The sequence below is a fragment of the Macaca nemestrina genome, chromosome 18, assembly GCF_043159975.1.
Source record: "Macaca nemestrina isolate mMacNem1 chromosome 18, mMacNem.hap1, whole genome shotgun sequence".
Classification (NCBI taxonomy): domain Eukaryota; kingdom Metazoa; phylum Chordata; class Mammalia; order Primates; family Cercopithecidae; genus Macaca; species Macaca nemestrina.
Genome location: NC_092142.1, coordinates 57,597,680 through 57,617,833, shown reverse-complemented (window position 1 = coordinate 57,617,833; position 20,154 = coordinate 57,597,680). Strand labels below are relative to the sequence as shown.

The window sequence follows — 20,154 nt, the reverse complement described above, 5'->3', positions numbered from 1 at the left end:
GGCACACAGACTGCCCCATTTCTCTCCTGCCAGGGCCTGAGCAGGGGTGGGATCAGGGCACAGAGCCTAAGATAGCCCTAGTGTCCTGCTCCCCAGAGACCCGAGAGTCAAGCCCCAAACTGGTTGCCTCCAGGAACGAGGGCCGGGTGGGTCTACAGGAGGTGGGCATATCAACATCAGTAGCTGCCTCCTATCCGGCTTCCTCTCCCTGTCTTGCTGAAGAAGGAACACACCACTCACCCCAGCCCATGCTGACAGCCCTGCATGCTGGCCGACTGCCCTTAGAGAAAGTGGTCATCTCCTCATCTCTGGGTACCTGGTGACCTGGTCGATACCTGTTATGTACACTATTGCTGGCCATGCCCTCTGCCTGGGAGCACCTACTCCATCTCTCACCTCTCACTCTGGAGACCTAGGGCAGACTGATAGGCCCTGTGCTCCCCAGGGCAGCAGGGAAGTACAATGGGGAGTCCCCCTGGCCCATCACCTCCTGGCTATGCTCCCCATTCCTGCAGCCACTGTGGCACAGGAAGAGGCTTGCAAAACAGGCACAGCCCTGCCCTCTGCTCTGCCCACAAAGCCCTCCCATGTCCCCCAAAGCCCCACCCAATCCTATGCCCACTCCAACTTCTGATCCCTGAGTGGCCTCTCCCCACCTTTGGACCCAGGTGACAAGCTGAACTGCGACACTGACCATTCCAAGCCACAGCCTCCATGACTGCTCAGCTCACTGCCTGCAAACTCACAGACCTGGGTTTAAGTCCCTCGTGGCCCCCTATTAGCTGGGTGACCTTGGGCAAGACTTTTTTTTAACCTCTCTGTGCCTCAGGCTTCTAACTGTAAAGCAGGGACTGTGTGCCTTTCTCACCAGCCTGCTGTAAGAATCAGAAAAAACTGCACAAATCACTCCAGATCTGACCCCATCCCTGCCCAGGCCCTGGCAAGGGAGAAATGGGGCAGTCTGTGTGCCTCTCCAAATTGTTGGCCCTTTTTTCTGGCGGTTGTGCAGTTATAGTGGCCAGACAAGGTAGCCTCAGGTCTTGCCAGCCAAACCCTGATGCCATTCATAGCTCTGCCACTTTTTTGCTGTGTGACCTTGGGGAAGTCAGTCAACCTCTCTGAGCCTCCATATGTAAATGGGAGAAACAGCAGTGCCTACTGCACAGGCAGTTGCAAGGATAATACATATAATCCTCATGGACCTAGAGAAAGGATGAGGAAACTGAGAGATGGAGACATTAGGTAATTTTGTCACTTGGCTAGTAAGCAGCGGCAGCTACTAGTACCTCAGCACTCTGGGTGGGCCTGAGGTCTCAGAATCAAGAGTGGTAAACACTATGTTCAAATGTCCTGTAGGTGACAGGCTTTCTTTGAGCACTTTACCCATCTCTATCCCTCTTTTTTTTTTTTTTTGAGACACGGTCTTGCTCTGTTGCCCAGGCTGGAGTGCAATGGTGCGATCTCTGCTCACTGCAACCTCCGCCTCCCAGGTTCAAACCATTCTCCTGCTTCAGCCTCCCAAGTAGCTGGGACTACCAGCGCCTGCCACCACACCTGGCTAATTATTGTATTTTTAGTAGAGACGGGGTTTCATCATATTGGCCAGGCTGGCCTCAAACTCCTGACCTCAAGTGATCTACCTGCCTCAGCTCCCAAAGTGCTGAGATTACGGGTATGAGTCACCGCACCCAGCCTGTATCCTCTTTTTGGAAGATATTTTTTATTTTAAGTACGGAAGGCTTCACGAATATGTGGGTCATTCTTGTACAGGGGTCATGCTCGTCTTCTCTATATCACTCCAATTTTGGTATATGTGCTGCTGGGGCAAGCACTCATTTTATCTCCTAATACCCTCTTTACAAATGAGGCAGATAAGGACAGAGAGGTTTGGTAATCTGCCTAATGTCACACAGCTAGTGGGCACAGAGCCAGGAACCACACCCAGGCAGTTTGGTGCTAACTCCACACTCTAGTGGTCATTCGTCACGGTCAGCTGAGTGTCCATATGAGGGGCCCGTGGACACCATCGCCTTAGATACACTCGGGAAGTCCGTGCTGCCTGTCTCCATGAAAATGCGGTGGATGAGTGGAGTGACTTGGGCTGGAGGTCACATGCTTGGAAGTGGCGAGGCCAGAACCTAGGTCTGTCTGGCTCATATTAGTCCCTCTGCTACACTACCTCCCCCACTGGCTGCCCCCACAGAGGCAGGGGACAGTGACAACGCCTGCCATGGTGAGCAGGAGATAAAATCCCTGCCAGGCTTTGGCCCAGATAACAACCATCCATTCTTGTGGCTGCTTTTCTAAAACAAAAAACGAAAACAATGCTGCCTCCATGTGGTGTGACAGGAGGGGACAGGAAGGTGCCTTTTAACGCAACCTGCCTTTTACCGAGCAAAGGTCCTGAGAACCGGGGTCCACATAACCCGGGCCCCGCAACTCCAGGGCTGCAGCTCAGAGGGCTCGGTGGGCAGAGTCAGCTTCACAGCAGCAGTTGGGCACCCAGAGGTCTCCTCCACAACTCCAGGAATGCCCTCTGCCTGTCCCCCACACCGTAGGCCTGTGTGCTGGGGCTGGCATCAGCACTGTTGCTGTCAGCCTCCCACGCTGTGGGATCAGTGTGTTGAGGCACTGGCTGGGTGCTCTAGGATTTTACTTGGCCAACCCCTTCCTCCAGGGCCCATTTGCCTGCACGGCCCATCCTCATGTGCAGCATGGAGGACAAAGAAAATCCCCTGGTGAGCCTGTCCTGATCTCCAGTTGTCCCTTTCCACCAGCCTGGGCCGGCTCCCGACCACTTCCTTCCCATCCCTCCTCCCAGGCTCCCGTTCACTCCCCACTGCTGGAACCCCGGCCTCTCCTTCCAGCTCCAGAGCCCTTTCTGCTTGCAGATGGCATTCCCAGGGGATCTGAGCACATGTACACTGGCTGCCCTGAGTCTCCCCTCTCGTCCTTGAAGTGGCACGTGACCGAGGGACCAGCACACAGGCCCAGATTCTCACACTGATCCTCACGTAGCTCCCACTGGGGGAGGAGCCAACAGGGAGCCCCGCCTCCGTGTCAGCCCTGCGTCCAGACCATGTGGCTGGTGCTGTCACGGGGCTTGGAGGCTGACCCCAAACCAGGTCAGGCCCAGGCAAGGACAGTGACCCGGGGGCTGGCTCCACCTTACAGAAGGAAGGGTCTGAATTGGTTTGGCATGTTGGGATTGCCAGTGGGGTCCCAGAACCCAACAGGGCTCCCTTGTGTAATTGGTTCAGCATGTTGGGGTGGCCAGCGGGGCCCTGGAACCCAGCAGGGTTCCCTTGTGTCTGCTGTCAGGCATTTTCCCAAACTCGGAAATCAACGGCCACTGTGGGACTCAGAGGAGAGACATGACTGGCCGAGTGAGCAACATCATCACCCAGAGGAATAAAAACAAAGGGCGTTTTCAGTTTTCACCGAGAACCTGGCATCAACTAAAGAGGACAGGGTTGTCCTGGCAACAGCTGTCATGGAAACAGGAGCTATTTTAGAGTCAACCTGCCTTTCATTGGAAGAAAATGCTGATTCAGATGACAACATCCCTCACTCTCTTTTCCATCCTCAGTCCCCCTAGAGACCCTGTCTCTTCCCTGCTATTCACAGAAGCAGGGCCAGTTCATCTCCCACCCCAGCATCTCTCTGTTAGGCAGGGGGCAGGCAGGGCCGCTATGAGCTCTGGGGGTGGTCCTGGCAACTGCTACAGGCTGGGGGCACACAGAAGGGCTGTGACCCTCCTCTGGGACCTGGCCAGGTGGGGAGAGGGGCTGGCCAGCTGTCAGTCCCACATCTCGGGGGTCTGAGCCTTGACCTACCTTCCAGTCTGTGTCTGCAGCCAAGAGGAAGGCATCAGAGCTCTCCTAGGGGAAGGCAAACAGAGGGGGTGGCAAGTTAGGCCCTAGCTGGTCTGGGGAGCCCATGGGGCCTTAGCAGACTCAATTTCTGTCCCAATCTGTATTTTCTTTTCTTTCTTTCTTCTTTTTTTTTTTTTTTTTTTTTTTTTTTTTAAGAGACAGGGTCTCACTCTATCACCCAGGCTGGAGTGCAGTGGCACAATCATAGCTCACTGCATCCTCAAACTCCTAGGTTCAAATGATCCTCCTGCCTTGGCCTCCTAAAGCGCTGGGATTACAGACATGAAACATTGTGCCCAGCCCACCAGTCTGTCTCAATGTTAATGAAACTGACCAAGGGCTCACCAAGGTGCCAGGTATTGGCCACCAAGTACTTGGTGGAGGAGCCTGTGAGCGTCCTCATTAAGGATATGAGTATTCCATCTTATAGGCCACGAGGGTGAGGCTCAGAGAGGCTGAGTCACAGGCTAGAAAGTGCTGGAATCTCCCACTGCAAATCCTTGCTGTTGGTCACTCTGCCCTCCTGCTACCGTAGATGTTTTTCTGACCATCAGGGGACGAGGGTGGAAGAAAGGGAGGGAAGGGGAGAGGTGGGCGTGACTAACATGCCCACGTGTAGGGATGGGGAAGCTGAGGCCCACACAGTGAGGGGACTTTTCCAGTCCACACAAAGGTACAGTGGCAGCTGCTCCCACCTCTCCAGACCTGGTCGCTTTGCGCCTCAGATCACTGGAGCTTACTTCACAGTGAACCGTTTGAGTCTGGCTAATGCCTGTTCTGCCCACTGGACCACGGGCGTCACGAGGGTGGGACTACGTCTGGTTGTGCTCTCAGTATGAAGCTGGCATGGAAGGGGCTCGCCAGACACAAACAGATCTGGATGAACAATCAGGCTTCACCAATGAGGGGAGAGAGGCTCAAAATGCGCCCACAGGTTACGAGGCTGCACAGATGGCCAGGGGAGGAGCGGGGGCTGGAACCCCACATCTGAGTTGCCAGGCTCTCCCTGAAGCCAAGGGGAGGGTGGCTGTGCGACTCACCCGCTCTGGGTCCGTCTCCCTATCTGTATGACAAGGCAGCTGGCCAGCTCAAACTTGGGCCACTTTCGGGCCTGGGGAGGGAAACTAATCAGGAACCGGCACACGTCCAGGTAAAGGAAAACTCACAGGTCCTGCCTTGCCTTCCCTTGTGTCTGCCTAGAAACCTCTGTGCCCTGCTCTGCGAGGCTGTGAACTCACGGGCAGGTCACTCAGCCTCCAAGCCTCAGTGTTGTGAGGATTACAGGAGAAGCTTGGTGTTGCCCATCATTCTGCCCTTTGTATCCCAGCGCTGGACTGTGCCTGCTACAGATTCTTTTAAGGAATAAATAAATACAAGGATTGGCCAGGCATGCTGGCTCATGCCTATAATCCCAGCACTTTAGGAAGCTGAGGCAGGCAGATCACCTGAGGTCAGGAGTTCGAGATCAGCCTGGCCAACATGTCAAAACCCTGTCTCTACTAAAAATATAAAAATTAGCCGGGTGTGGTGGTACGTGCCTGTAATCCCAGCTGCTAGGGAGGCTGAGGCAGGAGAATCACTTGAACCTGGGAGGCGGAGGTTACAGTGAGCCGAGACTGTGCCACTGCACTCCAGCCTGGGTGATACAGTGAGACTCTGAATCAGAAACAAACAAACAAAATAACAAACCACGGATGACCGAGACAGTCACATGAGAAATAGGGTGCCACGGGAGGAAGAGGGAAGCAGTCAGCTAGGAAAGTACAAGGAGGAAAATGACCCCAAATCACAGGAGTGGGAGGGAGAAGAATGAAACCAGTATTTCTGCCATTTTTCCCAAAACAAGGAAGAGTTCAGCCACCTGCTTTCCAGCAGGCCAGGTGGTGGAGAAAATCAGAAGGAACTGGGGGTTCCCATACCCAAAGAGGAAAGCCAGGCTTTGGGCTGCCTGTGACTGTCACATAGAGAATGGCCGCACCCACTCGGGCTTCTGCAGATTCCTTCCAGGCCTGTGGGGGCTCTGCAGGGAGCAGGGGAGGAGAGGAGGGAAGGGATGGGGCTGGAGGGGGAGGACAAGGGCCTGGGGCTGATGATGAATGGATCCTCTCACCTTGCACAAAGGGGCTGAGGAGAAGACAGCGGAGATGTCTATACTCGGGACCTTAAGAGGGCCATTATCTCAGAGAAGGACAGAGGAGGCAGTTTTGTTACAAGCAAAAGCTAACAAAAAAGAAGGCCGGGTGTGGTCACTCACATCTGTAATCCCAGCACTCTGGGAGGCCTAGGCAGGAGGATCACTTGAGACTAGGAGGTCCAGGCTGCAGTGAGCTAGGATTGTGACACTACACTGCAGACTGGGTGACAGGGTGAGACCCTGACTGTCTGTCTGTCTGTCTCTCTCTCTCTCACACACACACACACACACACACACACACACACACACGTTGGAGCAGATAATGGCAGGGTGTGCTGTATGCTCTCTGGGTCTGGGGGCCCCAGGAGATGAAGGGTGTGGGAGGGGAAGGACCCAAAAGCCAAGAAAATGCAGGGTGTGCAGAGGGAGGCAGAGGAGTGGTGTGTGGGAGGCAGGATGGGGACACAGGCGCAGAGGGATCCACAGACAGGCCAGGCACTGGAGTCTCCAAAGGCAAAAGCCAGGCTCCAGTGGCGGGCAGGCAGGCTGTGAGTAAATGTGTGGGAATCCTCACTTCCCACTGGACTGAGAGAATTTATACCTGGCAAACGGCAGAACGTTTAAAAAGTGAACAGGGTGCCAGATGAAGTGGCTCACGATTGTAATCCCAGCTGCTTGGGAGGCTGAGGTGGGCCAGGAGTTCGAGACCAGCCTGGGCAACATAGCAAGATTACCTGTCTCTACAAAATAGAAAAATGAGCCAGGCATGGTGGTGCATGCCTGTAGTTCCAGCTACTCAGGAGGCTGAAGTGGGAGGATCGCTTGAGCCCTCTCTAGCCTCCTTGAAGGAGGAGGAGGCTGTTATGGTCACACCACTGCACTCTAGCCTGGGTGCCAGAGCCACACTTATCTCCAAACAAAAATAAAAAATAAATAGAAAGTGGAAAGGATGGGGCTGGGCACAGTGGATCACGCCTGTAATCCCAGCACTTTGGGAGGCCAAGGTGAGTGAATCACCTGAGGTAGGGAGTTTGAGGCCAGCCTGACCAACATGGAGAAACTCCATCTCTACTAAAAATACAAAATTAGCTGGGTGTGGTGGCGCACGCCTGTAATCCCAGCTACTCAGGAGGCTGAGGCAGGAGAATCGCTTGAATCTGGGAGGTGGAGGTTGCAGTGAGCTGAGATCGCGCCATTGCACTCCAGCCTGGACAACAAGAGCGAAACTGCATCTCAAAAAAAAAAAAAAAAATGCGAAAAGGATGGCTGCTTTCCGCACTGCAGCTGAAAAGGAGAATCTGTCTGTGAGAGCCAGAGAATCCTGCCTGAGCGCCAGACTAGCTCTTGAAGACAGAGAGAGGGGGTAGGACTGCATGGGGTGCCATGTCACAGCATCCAGGAGACTGTGTCGGGCATGGGGTGGGGCTTTGTTTTAGACAGAGTCACTCTGTCGCCCAGACTGGAGTGCAGTGGCGATATCTGGGCTGACTGCAACCTCCGCCTCCCGGGTTCAAGTGATTGTCCTGCCTCAGCCTCCCGAGTAGCTGGGATTATAGGAGCTCATCACCACATCTGGCTAATTTTGTATTTTTAGTAGAGACAGGGTTTCACCATGTTGGTCAGGCTGGTCTCGAACTCCTGACCTCAAGTGATCCACCCACCTCAGCCTCCCAAAGTGCTGGGATTATAGGTATGAGCCACCATGCCCGGTCGGCTTTTGTTTTGTTTTGTTTTTGAGACACAGTCTCGCTCTGTCGCCCAGGCTAGAGTGTAGTGGTGCAATCTCGGCTCACTACAACCTCCACCTCCCAGGGTCAAGCGATTCTGCTGCCTCAGCCTCCTGAATAGCAGGGATTACAGCACCACGCCCAGCTAGTTTTTGTAATTTTAGTAGAGATGGGGTTTCGCCATGTTGGCCAGGCTGGTCTTGAACTCCGGATCTCAGGTGACCGGCCCACCTTGGGCTCCCAAAGTGCTGGGATTACAGGCGTGAGCCAACATGTCTGGCAGGAATGGGGCTTTTAAGGTGCCTTTGGAAAAAGCAGATGTGCCCAGGCCCACAGCTTGGGGCCTGTGCTGACTCATGAAGGAGGGGAGAAGCCTCCACAGGATCTGAAACGGAGACCCTCATGCAGGGGTGAGGATGTCATGGTGGCAAACTCTGGTCCTGGTGATGGGTGGATAGAGACACTACCTGCAGTGGCGCCAGGCTGCTCAGTGGGCACGAACAGGCAGGAGTATGCCTGCTGAGTCAGGGAGGGAGGGGCGGCGAGGGCTGGGCCAGAATGAGGCAGAGAAGGGTGCCCAGCTGAGGTGGGCACTGGAAGAGACAGGCATGGAAGTTATCAGGCCAAGATGCCCTCAGCTCTCCCCATTGTGCTAGGGGGCCCTGCCGGGGCACAGAGGCACACCCCATACCGGCAGGCAGCACCTCTGTGCGGCTGTCCCGCAACCTGCACACTTCAGCACTTGTGATGGGATGCAGGGGTCCCCGAGGGCCCCTCACAGCAGAACTCTGCTTTCATGCCTCAAAAGATAGGCTGGCAGGCAGGCACAGAGGCTCGGGCCTGTCATCGCAGCACTTAGGAGGGCTGAGGTGGGAGGATCACTTGCACCCAGAAGTTCAAGACCAGTCTGGGCAACAGAGCAAGACTCATCTCTACAAAATGGAAAAATTAGCCAGGTGTGGTGGCACATGCCTATGATCCTGGCTACTCGGAAGGCTGAGGCAGGAGGATCACTTGAGCCCAGGAAGCTGAGGCTGCAGTGGGCTATGATGGCACCACTGCACGCCAGCCTGGGTGACAGAGTGAGACCCTGTTTCAGAAGAAAAAAAAAAAAGAAAGAAAGAAGGAAAAGAGAAGTCAGAAAGAAAGACACAGGCAGGAGTGGGCAGGAGGGACTTTTTAGAAAGTTCTGAGAAACTTCTTCCTTCGGAGCTGTATCACCATCTGTGGCCTCCACCCAGCCCATGTTTTTACTGAGAACCCACTGTGTGCTGTGTGGGGCACTGGGGAGACCTGGGGGTGCAAAACAGAATAGATCTCTGTCCTGGGAACCTGTGGGGCGGGGCACACACAAACCAGGCTAAGTGACACGGCCAGGGCCAGAGCGTGTTGGGGTTTCAATATTAGACCCAGGGGTTAGAGAGGGACTCTCTGAGGAGGGAGTATTTGAGCAGAGGCCTGAATAAAACAAGGAGTGGAGCCAGCCCTGCAAATTTCTGGGCTAGTGTATCCCAGGCAGATACACTGGGAATGTGATGGGCATGTTCAAGGAGGCTAGAGAGAAGCAAGCTGGGGACGGGCTTGGGAGACAGGCTGGGGAGCTGGTGCAATCCTGGGTTCCATTTCTGACTGAGATGGCTTGTTAAGCAGAGAATTGACACGGCTTGCTTTTTATTTATTTATGTTTTGAGACAGAGTCTTACTCTGTTGCCCAGGCTGGAGTGCAGCAGTGCAGTCTTGGGGTTGAACCTCCCGGGTTCAAGTGATTCAGCCTCCTGAGTAGCTGGGATTACAGGTGTCTACCACCACACCCGGCTAATTTTTGTATTTTTAGTAGAAACAGGGTTTCACCATGTTGGCCAGGCTGGTCTCGAACTCCTGACCTCATGTGATCTGCGCACCTTGGCCTCCCAAAGTGCTGCGATTATAGGTGTGAGCCACCATGCCCAGCTCATGGCTTATTTTTAAAGGGTACGGAGCAAAGGCAGAGGCAAAAAGACTATCAAGGAGGATCCTGCAAGCATCCTGGGGCAACAGCCGATGGAGGCTTAGACCAGGGAGCAAGTAAACTTAGAATAAAGGACTTGAAAAATGTGCAGTCGCCACCCCACCAGGGCAGCTTATCTGTGGCTACTCTCGGATAAGCTACGTCTTATCAGTTAACTCAAGGTTCTGTCTGTAAGATAACACTGCACTCTTCTTGGGGGCAGGACTGCCACCTCATGTGGTTGGATCCCTGGATCCCTGGCCGGCTGCACAGTTCCAATCCTGGCTGCTCAGCAGCTCCTGGGCTCCTCTCCTTGTGATGGAAGGCTGGGGAGGCAGGGCTGGGGAGGCAGGGCAGGGCAGAGGACAGCACCCTGTAGATTTGAGGGGCTGGGCTCCTGGCCTCCCCATCTGTAAAAGGAGGGGGTCTAGGCAGCATAACTTGCAGGGACCCCAGCCCTGATGCCTCAGAATCCAACAAGCAGGGAACCCATACTTTTTGCAAAGTGGTTTCTCTCACAGTCACCAGTATGATGGCACTGGGAGGGAGGGAAAGGGAAGGTGGACAGGGTGTTGTCACAACAAAAAAGGGTGGCATGAAAGTCACTCTGGCCTCTAACACCTTGTCCCATGACGGAGGGGTCTTTGGGACAAAATCATAACCTGTGATGCCTCTGTCCCACTGCCCTGGGTGGCACCGTTGGTTAGACCTGCCCAGGTGCCACAGAGGCTTGGGAGGCTGATAAGGAAAAGAACGCACAGACGGGGGAGCAGCGTGCTCTGCTGGGGCCAGCACTGCCCGGTTGTTACCTCTTGGGGCTCCTGGGCTGTCCACAAACAGGGGTTGATACGGCCTCATTCCCCCACTAGCTGTGTGACCTTGGCCAACTGGGTTCACCTCTCTGTGCATCAGTTTTCTTGTCATTAAAGCGGGAATAACTCTCCTGTAGCACCTTTAGCCTCAAAGACGGCTGAAGCCACCTTGAGGCTGGCTGGGTCTGCGTGGCACTCAGGCCTCCCGGAACTCCCCCTCCCGAGGCAGGGACAGGGCTTCTTGGGGTGGCCGGCCCTGGGGAGGGTCAGCTGCAGGGAAGGCGCGCGGTCTCCCTCTTGGCCACGAGGTGGCGCGCTCGGCCCTAAGACCTCAAAGGCGCGACTCCAACTCACCAGCTCGGTGGCGTCCTGGCCCCGCAGCAGCGGCTTCTCCTCAGGGAATCGCAGCTCCTGCAGCCCGGCCATGGTCACGTCGTGGAGCAGGAGGCCTAGGGAGGGAGGGCAAGGTTGAGGTCTGCTGCGGCGGGGACGCCCGGGCGGAGAAGGACAGCGCAAGCCAGGGCTGGGGCAGGAGCGCGGGGACCAGACGCATTGTCCCCCTGGCCCCCAAGCGTTGCCCACCCAGGCACTCAGGGCCCCCAGGCCTCCGTCTGCAAGCCCGGCCTGTCTGGCTTGGGGGATACCATTATAGTATTTGTTTTCTCGTTGTTTTTTTTTTTTTTTTTAACACTGAGTCTCGCTCTGTCGCCCAGGCTGGAGTGCAGTGGCGCAATCTCGGCTCACTGCAACCTTCGCCTCCTGGGTTCAAGCGATTCTCCCGCCTCAGCTTCCCAAGGAGCTGAGATTATGGGTGTGCACCACCACCTTGCTAAGCTTTGTGTTTTTAGTAGAGACGGGGTTTCAACATGTTGGTCAGCCTGGTCTCAAACTCCTGACCTCAAGTGATCCACCCGCCTCGGTCTCCCAAAGTGTTAAGATTTCAGGTGTGAGATACCACGCCCAGCCTATTATTTGCTCTTAAAAATTAAAACATGTTTCCAAATAAAAGAGAAAAGCAACGTCATGATTCCTAAAACAACTACAAGCAAAATTCTGCCTTTATTGAGAAGCAGAAGGGTACGTGCGGGGAGGCCAAACACAGGGTCAGACGCAGACAGAGTCCCCTGCCGAGGGCCTCTGCTGTCTGAAGGGGACAGTGGGGCTCTGGAGGATAGAGAGACTGGAGAGGAACAGAGCTGAGAGCTCCCCGGAGGGCTCGCAAGACGAGCCTGTGTGAAGATGGGCCAGGGAGGGGTGGGAGTAGAGGCTCTGGTGGTGTCACAGGTTGAGGGATGTTGAGAGCGGGGGTGCAGGTCTCAATTCAGGCCACCAGCAGGGAGGGGGTGACACACAGGGGCTGCTCAGCTGCCAGAGGGTGGGCCTGGGAAATTCCAGGGGTTTCTGAACCTCAGAAGAAGAATGGGTCATACACGCAGGCGTGTGTGTGTGTGTGCAGCAGCCAGTGGTAGAGGAAAGAAGACAGAGGGTCCCAGGACCCCATAATTCCTCTAGGAACGGCACCATCATCCCTCAATTTCAGGATGGCAGAGGTCAGAATGCACCAAGAGAAAAACTAGCCAAGAACATGATCTAGAAATTCATAAAAGAATTAAAAATGGCCAGTACCTACATGGAAAAATATTCAAGCTCACTAGAAGTCAAAGAAATTTAAATTAAGATACTTTTTTTTTTTTTGGCCACGCACCGTGGCTCATGCCTATAATCCCAGTATTTTGGGCAGCTAAGGCTGGAGGAGCACTTGAGCCCAGAGGTTCAGGACCAACCTGGACAACATAGCAAGACCCCATCTCTACGAAAAAACTAAAGTAGCTGGGTGTGGTGGTGACAGCCTATGGTCCCAGCTACTCAGGAGGCTGAGGTGGGAGGATCACTTGAGACCAGGAGTTCAAGGTTACAGGGAGCTATGATTACACCACTCCACTCCAGCCTGAGTGACAGAGCAAGACCCTGTCTCGAATGAATGAATGGATAGCTCTTTCTTTTTTTGCCAATGGCATTGGCAAAGTTTACATGGCTAGCAAAGGTGTACTAAAACAGGCACTTCTTATATGGCTTGTTAAGTATATAAATGGACATATATTTTTGGAGGGCAGTTTTGCAAATGAATTAAAATCATTTAAAAGGTTCATACTCTCAGACTCAGCAATCCTCTCCCGTGGAGAAATCGCCTAAAGAAACCAGAGATGGCAACAAATCATTTATCTATAAGAATTCTCAGCACAGTGCCATTTATAATAGAGAAAAAAATTGAAAAAAAAAAAAGTCTATCAATAGGGTACAAGATAAACTGTGTGTCAATAATAAAAGATGATTTAATATAATAAGAAAATTCCTGTTACAATAAATAGAAAAGCAGGCCTGGGTCCCTGCGCACGTGCCATGCCGGAGTCCCGGCTCCCAGTGGTTTCCGAGGAAACCAGCTAACACAATGCAGATGGGCTGTATTTTTAGAAAGGCATCCTTGAGGCTCTCCCGCTCCCATTTCCATCCTTTCTGATGTGTGCACGCTCACCCATCCATCCAGGGCATGGGGGCTGGGAGAGCTGAAAGAAGGGTCGCCTCCTTGGAAAACTCTTCTGCATCAGGACATCTTAGCCACCTGCTTTCCTGAACACCCATCTCAATTAAAGTCCTTGGTAGCCCTGGGGTATCCCTGTGGCCCCGCACCCCCAGCCTGTTATGAAACCACCCTGGACACCATCCTCCCCAAGGACCATGCTATTAAAAGGGCTGAGAGTGGGCAGTGCAGGGACAGATGGCCTGTGACGGAGGTGGTGGCGGGGAAGGGGGCAGAGAGAGACCTCATCATCCGGAGAACGGGGAATGGCTCAGCCCATGAAAAACAGACAGTCCAGGGCTTGGCTGGAGTTGCGGGGCTCCAGGACAAAGAGGCCAGAGCAGACATTTCCACAGCAGGGTGGCAGAGAAGTTTCTTTTAAAGAAAGTTACGATTTTTTTTTTTTTTTTTTTTTAAGAAGCTATGTGATAAGTTATAAGAAAATGAGAGTCGTACTCATGAAGCCTGGCTAAGGTCCCCAAGGAGTTAAGTAGCACAGAAGTGGGAAGACGCCAGGGTCTATGAAGCGGCCAACAATGGCTCTTTCCACTCTGTCATGCTTTCCCCCTTCTTGATCTCTTATTCCCTAAAGGGACGGGAGCCGCCCTGTCCAGCCCCCAGTGCAAAGACAAGAGCTCTTCCAGGAGACGCGTGTGCAGGGACCTGCTGGGCAGGCAGAAGCTGTAAACACCGAATGGGCCTGGGGTAAGTCCCAGCGCTTCTACTTCTCAGGGGTAAGATCTGGAGCCACTGAAGCCAGGCCATCATTTCTACCCTATCATTCAATGGCTAGCTTTATTTTGGGCAAATCACTCAAAGCCTCATTTATTTGCAATATGAGATCATGTTGCCCACCTCAGAAAAGTCTGAGGTGCAACAGAAACAATAAATATATAAATAACTTTTTTTTTTTAGACGGATTCTTACTCTGTCACCCAGGCTGGCGTGCAGTGGCATGATCTCGGCTCACTGCAGCCTCTGCCTCCTGGGTTCAAGTGATTCTCCTGCTCCATCCTCCCAAGTAGTTGGGATTACAGGCACCTGCCACCACGCCAGCTTTTTTTTTGTGTGTGTGTATTTTTAGTAGAAATGAGTTTTTGCCATGTTGGCCAGGTTGGTCTTGAACTCTTGACCTCAGGTGATCCATCTGCCTCAGCCTCCTAAAGTGTAAAAATGACCTTTTTTTGTTTGCTCAGAGGGTCTTGGTCAAAACAAACCCTGGCTCTGCTCTAAGCAAACTCCAGGCTGGAGTGCAGTGGTACAATCATCGCTCACGGCAGCCTCAAACTCCTGGGCTTAAGTGATCCTCCCACCTCAGCCTCCCAAGTAGCTGGGACCACAGGTGTGTGCCACCAGAGCCCCACTATTTTTTTTCATTTTTTGTAGAGATGGGGTCTCACTATGTTGGCCAGGCTGGTCTCAAATTCCTGGGCTCAAGCAATCCTCCTACCTCAGCCTCCCAAAGCACTGGGATTACTGGTGTGAGCCACCATGCCCAGCCTAAAATGCCTTTTAAATGAAAGATTTTTGTACATATTTGAATGGAACAAAAATCACATAGATGATCAGGGTGTTCCTTGCCTTTCCCTGCCGATTTAAGATAACTTTGGAGTTTTGTTTTTTGTTTTTTTCCTCGTTTCTGTTAGATTCACAGCTGCACGCAGAGGGGCGAAGCTGATGTACATAGGGGAGGGATGGTACAAGGGATGAGGGAGAGGAAACAGCCCCTTTGGCTGGGGGACAGTGACATGTGAGAGGCCCCTGAAGGGCAAAAGAGCACCGGGGACTGTGGAAATGGGCTCCTGTGCTGTGTTAGTGTGGGTGGATTCCTTAAGAGGAATTGCATTTCAGTTTAATCACTTCTGGTTGCTGATTTGTGTTTTTTCTCCTTTCCTTCTTCTTTTCTCAAGGCAAACAGGAGCACTCGGCTCCCACCATGCAGCCAGCAGGCCCCTCCCGCTATGCTTCTGTAACTGTGATTCCATGCTGAGACCCCAGCCAGGTGAATCCTCTGATTTATTAGGGTTAAAAATAGAAGCAATGACTGTGGTCATTCCTGGAACTATCCCATAAATGCTTAAATTGATCAGCAGTAGTTACACATCCTACAGAAAAAAGCAATTGCTGAATCGGGAGAACAAGTGCAGTAGTCCTAGGAGATGGTGGGGGTGTTTGAAAATACACTGGGGGGCCGGGCGCAGTGGCTCACACCTGTAATCCTGGCACTTTGGGGGGCCAAGGCAGGCAGATCACTTGAAGCCAGGAGTTCGAGACCAGCCCAGCCAACATGGCAAAACCCTGTCTCTACTAAAAATTCAGAAATTAGCTGGGCGTGATGGTGGGTGCCTGTAATCCCAGCTACTTGGGAGGCTGAGACAGGAGAATTACTTAAGCCCAGGAGGTGGAGGTTGCAGTGAGCTGAGATTGCATCACTGCACTCCAGCCTGGGTGACAAAGCAAGACTCTGAGGAAGAAAGTAGGAAAGAAGGGAAAGAAGGGAAAGAAGGGAAAGAAGGGAAGGAAGGAAGGAAGGAAGGAAGGAAGGAAGGAAGGAAGGAAGGAAGGAAGGAAGGAAGGAAGGAAGGAAGGAAGGGAGGGAGGGAGGGAGGGAGGGAGGGAGGGAGGGAGGGAGGGAGGGAGGGAGGGGAAAAGAAAGAAAAGAAAGAAAGGAAGGAAGGAAAGAAAGGAAAGAAAACAAAGAAAAGAAGGAAAGAAAGATGAAGGAAGGAAGGAAAGAAGGGAGGGAGGGAGGAAGAAAGGAAAGAGAGAAGAGAAGAGAAAAAAATGAAAATACATTGAAGAATTTGGGTGGTCTCAGTGACTGAGGGTCCTACATTCAGTGCCCAGGGACCACGGGTGAGAAGGGTCATGCAATGTGGGGACAGTGCTACACATGAAGGATCACTCCCCACGCCAGCCCCCATAGCTGCACAGTGAGAAACGCTAGAACTGAAAGAGAAGAGAGTAGGACATAAATGGAGTGAAGTTAGAGGATACAGGAGAAGCCAGACAGAGGAACCAGGCCTGTGGGACAGGAAGAGACCAAATAAGAAGAGGTAGAACTGTGGAATGGCTGGTGTTCTTTCAACCACAGAGGTGAAGGGGACCCACAGGTCAGGGGCAAGGTCCGGTCCACGCTGCCTTGAGTATGCCACACTCCTGAGTTAAAAGGTCTCATTATTACGAGAAATGACACAGGCAAATGAAATGAGCCATACCCAGGTCTGGCCAGCTCCACCCTGGGGGAGGGGTCCGTACCTCCCCCGGATGTGGCTGAGTGGGAGCGTGTGACTCATGTCCAGGCCTGTGCACCCAGGCACCGCAGACCTGGTGTATCTCTACTGCTTGGATCAGAGTTGGTGCTCAGTGATACACGGGCCACCGTCCCTACCCGACGCTACACCAGTGCCTGGTTGGAAAAGAAGCCCCAGAAATCTGGGACCCCGGAAATTGGGGAATCACCTTCCAACTGCACTATATAGGGGGTCTGGAACTGTCCAGGGAGCTGGACTCTCTTATTACTCTCCCTGTCCTTATCCTGATCTCCTAGGCCTGGGACAGCACTGAGGGTGGGACAGGGATAGGGACTCCATCTTCTCTTGGGATTCCCAGTTCACAGATGAGAAATAAGAGGCACAGGAAGGAGCGACTGACCGATGCAAGTTCTCCTGTGGCCGACCCAGGCTGGGGATCCAGAGTGCATGCTCCCACCCGCCTACATGCATTCTGCCTCCCTGGCTGGGTGGCAGGATGGGAGGATGCGGGCGACATTACTTTCTCTAGCCCAGGCTCCATTTCTCTCTCTAGGTATGGCTCCTTGATTTACGCCAAACTTGAACTTGGCCAGTTCTGCTTTTTCCTTGGGTTGAGCCTATGAATCCCTATGCCCCCACCAACCACACCACCACCCTGCATACATGCACGTGCGCACACACACACACCCCCAGCACATTCCACCGTCTTAGGCAGTCGTATTTGGATTCTGGCACTCCTGGCTAAAGACCCGGGCTGACTCAGTAGGCGCATCCTCCCCACGGGAAGCACATGCCTTTGTTCATGCTCTTCCCTCTGCCTGGAATGCCTTTCCCCACCATATCCCTACAAGGGGAGCAATATGGAAAACAGTCCTTAATATTCCTGAACGCCGTGTTCCAGGCATTTTACATGTATAAGCTCGTTTACTCCTCCTGACTCCTCATAGAGGTAGGTACTACTACTGTCCTCATTTTGTGGCTGAGGAAGTGAGGCATACAGAGGTGACATCACCAGCCCAAGGTATTACGACTGGTAAGTGACGGAACCTGGATTTGAACCCATGATGTCTGGGTCTGGAGCTCATATGCTCATGTGTGGACTCTATCATCTTTCTTTTTTCTTCTTTTTTAAGATAGAGTCTCACTCTGTTACCTAGGATGGAGTGCAGTGGTGCGATCTCAGCTCATTGCAACCACCACCTTCTGAGTCCAAGTTAATTCTCATCCCTCGGCCTCCCAACATAGCTGGGATTACAGAATTCTGCCACCAGGTCCAGCTAATTTTTGTACTTTTAGTAGTGATGGGGTTTCGCTATGTTGGCCAGGCTGGGACTCTATGGTCTTGCTAACCCACTGATGCATGGATGAGTGGTTTAATCTCCCTACTGTCACCTCCCAGAGGACAGCGACCTGATCTTGTTCATCTGTCCAACCCCATCAGAGTCCAAACACACACAGGCTTAATAACTGGGAAATTAGATGTAGGACAGGCCAGAAATCTCCATGGCTGACCCGCCCACAAAAGCTATAGGAAAGCACAGGATAAACATTTTTGTTGCTCAAATGTCACTGTTCCAATGTCAGTTATAGGCATAAAACAGTATTCAAATGCACACCACCAAGGTGGTGAGGCCACTCTGATACGAGGTTGTTTGATGGGGCTGGCTGTCAAGAGGCTTCCAGGGCAGTAAGTTTGGCCACAAAACTTGGAGGGGGCAGGGCTGGGCGCGGTAGCTCATGCCTGTAATCCCAGCACTTTGGGAGACAAAGGCAGGCAGATCACTTGAGGTCAGGAGTTCGAGACCAGCCTGGCCAACACAGTGAAACCCTGTTTCTACTAAAAATTCAAGAATTAGCTGGGTGTGGTGGCAGGCACCTGTAATCCCAGCTACTCAGGAGGCTGAAGCAGGAGAATCACTTGAACCTGGGAGGCGGAGGTTGCAGTGAGCCGAGATCCTGCCACTGTACTCCAGCCTGGGTGACAGAGCAAGACTCCATCTCAAAAACAAACAAACGAACAAAAGAAAACTTGGAGGGGCAGATGCAGCCTCAGCACATTCCCCACCTCCTGCAGGTTGGTCTGGGCTCTCTCCTTCCTCTCAAATCCTACCTGTGTCTCCAGTCTCCCCATGGCGTTTGCCAAAATCCCTTAAAGCACTCCCATTCTAGGGCTCAATAAGGAGAAAGAAAATACTATGCACTCAATGGAAAAGTGGGCAAAGGTCTGGGATGGGAATTCAGAGAAGAAACAACAAGGGCAAAGCATCTGCCCTGCCTCACTGGCCGTCAGAGAAATGCATGTGAAACAATGAGCAATATGACCTGCTCAGACCGCAGCTTCTCAGACACTCCTAGAGGACAAGCACTACATCTGTTTTGTTCACTGGGATGTCCCCTGTGTCTATGACAGTGCTGGGCACAGGGCAGACACTCAACATTTCTGTTCAATGAAATAAGTAAATGAACGAATGAACCATTCTTCATACAGACCACAAATTACTAAAAGATGGATAATATGCAAGGTTGGTGAGGTTCTGGGAAAATGGGCACACCCTCGTGCTGCTGGCTGGATGGCAGTGGGTTCAGCTTTATTTGGAGAACAACTTGGTAGTCTGTTAAATGCAAATATCTGTCAATTCTGCAATTCTGTGTCTAGGTATTTATCCTAAAGAAAAACACCCATGTGTACACTAAGAGGCAGCACACAAGGGTGCTCACCGCACAGCTGAGTGGAGCAGTGCCCTCTGGAAACCACCTCAGTGAGCACCAGGAAGATGGTGAAATAAATTATGGAACATCTACGCACTGGAGGACCATGCAGCCATTAAATAAACAAGGCAGTTCCACTCAAACAGAGCGGGAAAGCATTCTAAAATATGCAATTAAGAAAAAAAGGCATGTCACCAAATAATGTGTAAAATTAATCCCATTTATGGCTGGGTGCAGGCTCACACCTGTAATCCCAGCACTTTGGGAGGCCAAGGCAGGAGAGTTGCTTGAACCCGGGAGGCGAAGGTTGCAGTGAGCCGAGATCACGCCATTGTACTCCAGCCTGGGCAACAGAGTGAGATTCTGTCTCCAAATAATCTCATTTATATAAAAATTATATGCATTGAACAAGTATATATATTGGCAACTTCCAAAAAAAAATCCTCAAAAGACTCAGGGTAAACTGTAACAATGCTTATCTCTGGGGAAGGATATGGGGAAGGGTATAAAAGGGAGATTCGTTTTTTAATCCGGTGCACCAGATTTTATCAAATCTAAGATATCACTGATTACAAGTGACACTAATTTTTATGAATCAATAAGAAAAAAAAAAAAACCCACCGCCGGTTAAATTAAGACATAATACTTTCCCCCTTTTAAGTTATTTTGAAAAACATTAGGCTTGCAAAAAAATTACAACAAAACAAAAAACAAAACCAAAAAAGCACAGAAACGCAGAAATTTCCCACATACCCTTCACTCAGCTTCCCCCAATGTTATCATGATACAGAACCACAATACAATTGAGAAACCAGGAAATTAAACACTGATACATACTGTTAGGTAATATACAGAACTTACATATATTTTACCAGTTTTCCCAATAATGCCTTTTTTGGGTCTAGGACCCAACCCAGGATGCCACATCATATTTAGTTGGTATGTCTCCCTGGATAGTTTATCAGTCCATCTTTTATAACCTTAACACTTATTATTATTTTTTTTTTTTTTGAGATGGAGTCTTGTACTGGAGTATAATGGTGTGATCTCGGCTCAATGCAACCTCTCCCTCCTGCAT

The 20,154-nt window shown here is 52.0% G+C and overlaps 1 protein-coding gene and 1 non-coding gene across 15 annotated transcripts in view; both read right to left on the bottom strand.

The window, feature by feature from the left end:
* LOC105491505 (NDRG family member 4) overlaps positions 1-20,154 on the bottom strand; it is a 49,406-nt gene that overhangs the window by 14,220 nt on the left and 15,032 nt on the right. For 13 of the 14 annotated variants that reach the window (XM_071084675.1, XM_071084672.1, XM_071084674.1 and 10 more), the window contains exons 2-3: positions 10,890-10,984; positions 3,837-3,881 (exon numbers count right to left, since the gene is read on the bottom strand). In XM_071084675.1, coding sequence (XP_070940776.1) covers positions 3,837-3,881; positions 10,890-10,961 — 117 coding nt within the window. In that variant the 5' untranslated portion in view covers positions 10,962-10,984. The remainder of the gene's footprint in view (positions 1-3,836; positions 3,882-10,889; positions 10,985-20,154) is intronic. The other variant, XM_071084677.1, reaches the window with a different exon arrangement.
* LOC112428302 (U6 spliceosomal RNA) lies at positions 1,726-1,832 on the bottom strand. The gene has a single exon (XR_003020341.2). It is a non-coding gene; the product is annotated as a U6 spliceosomal RNA (small nuclear RNA).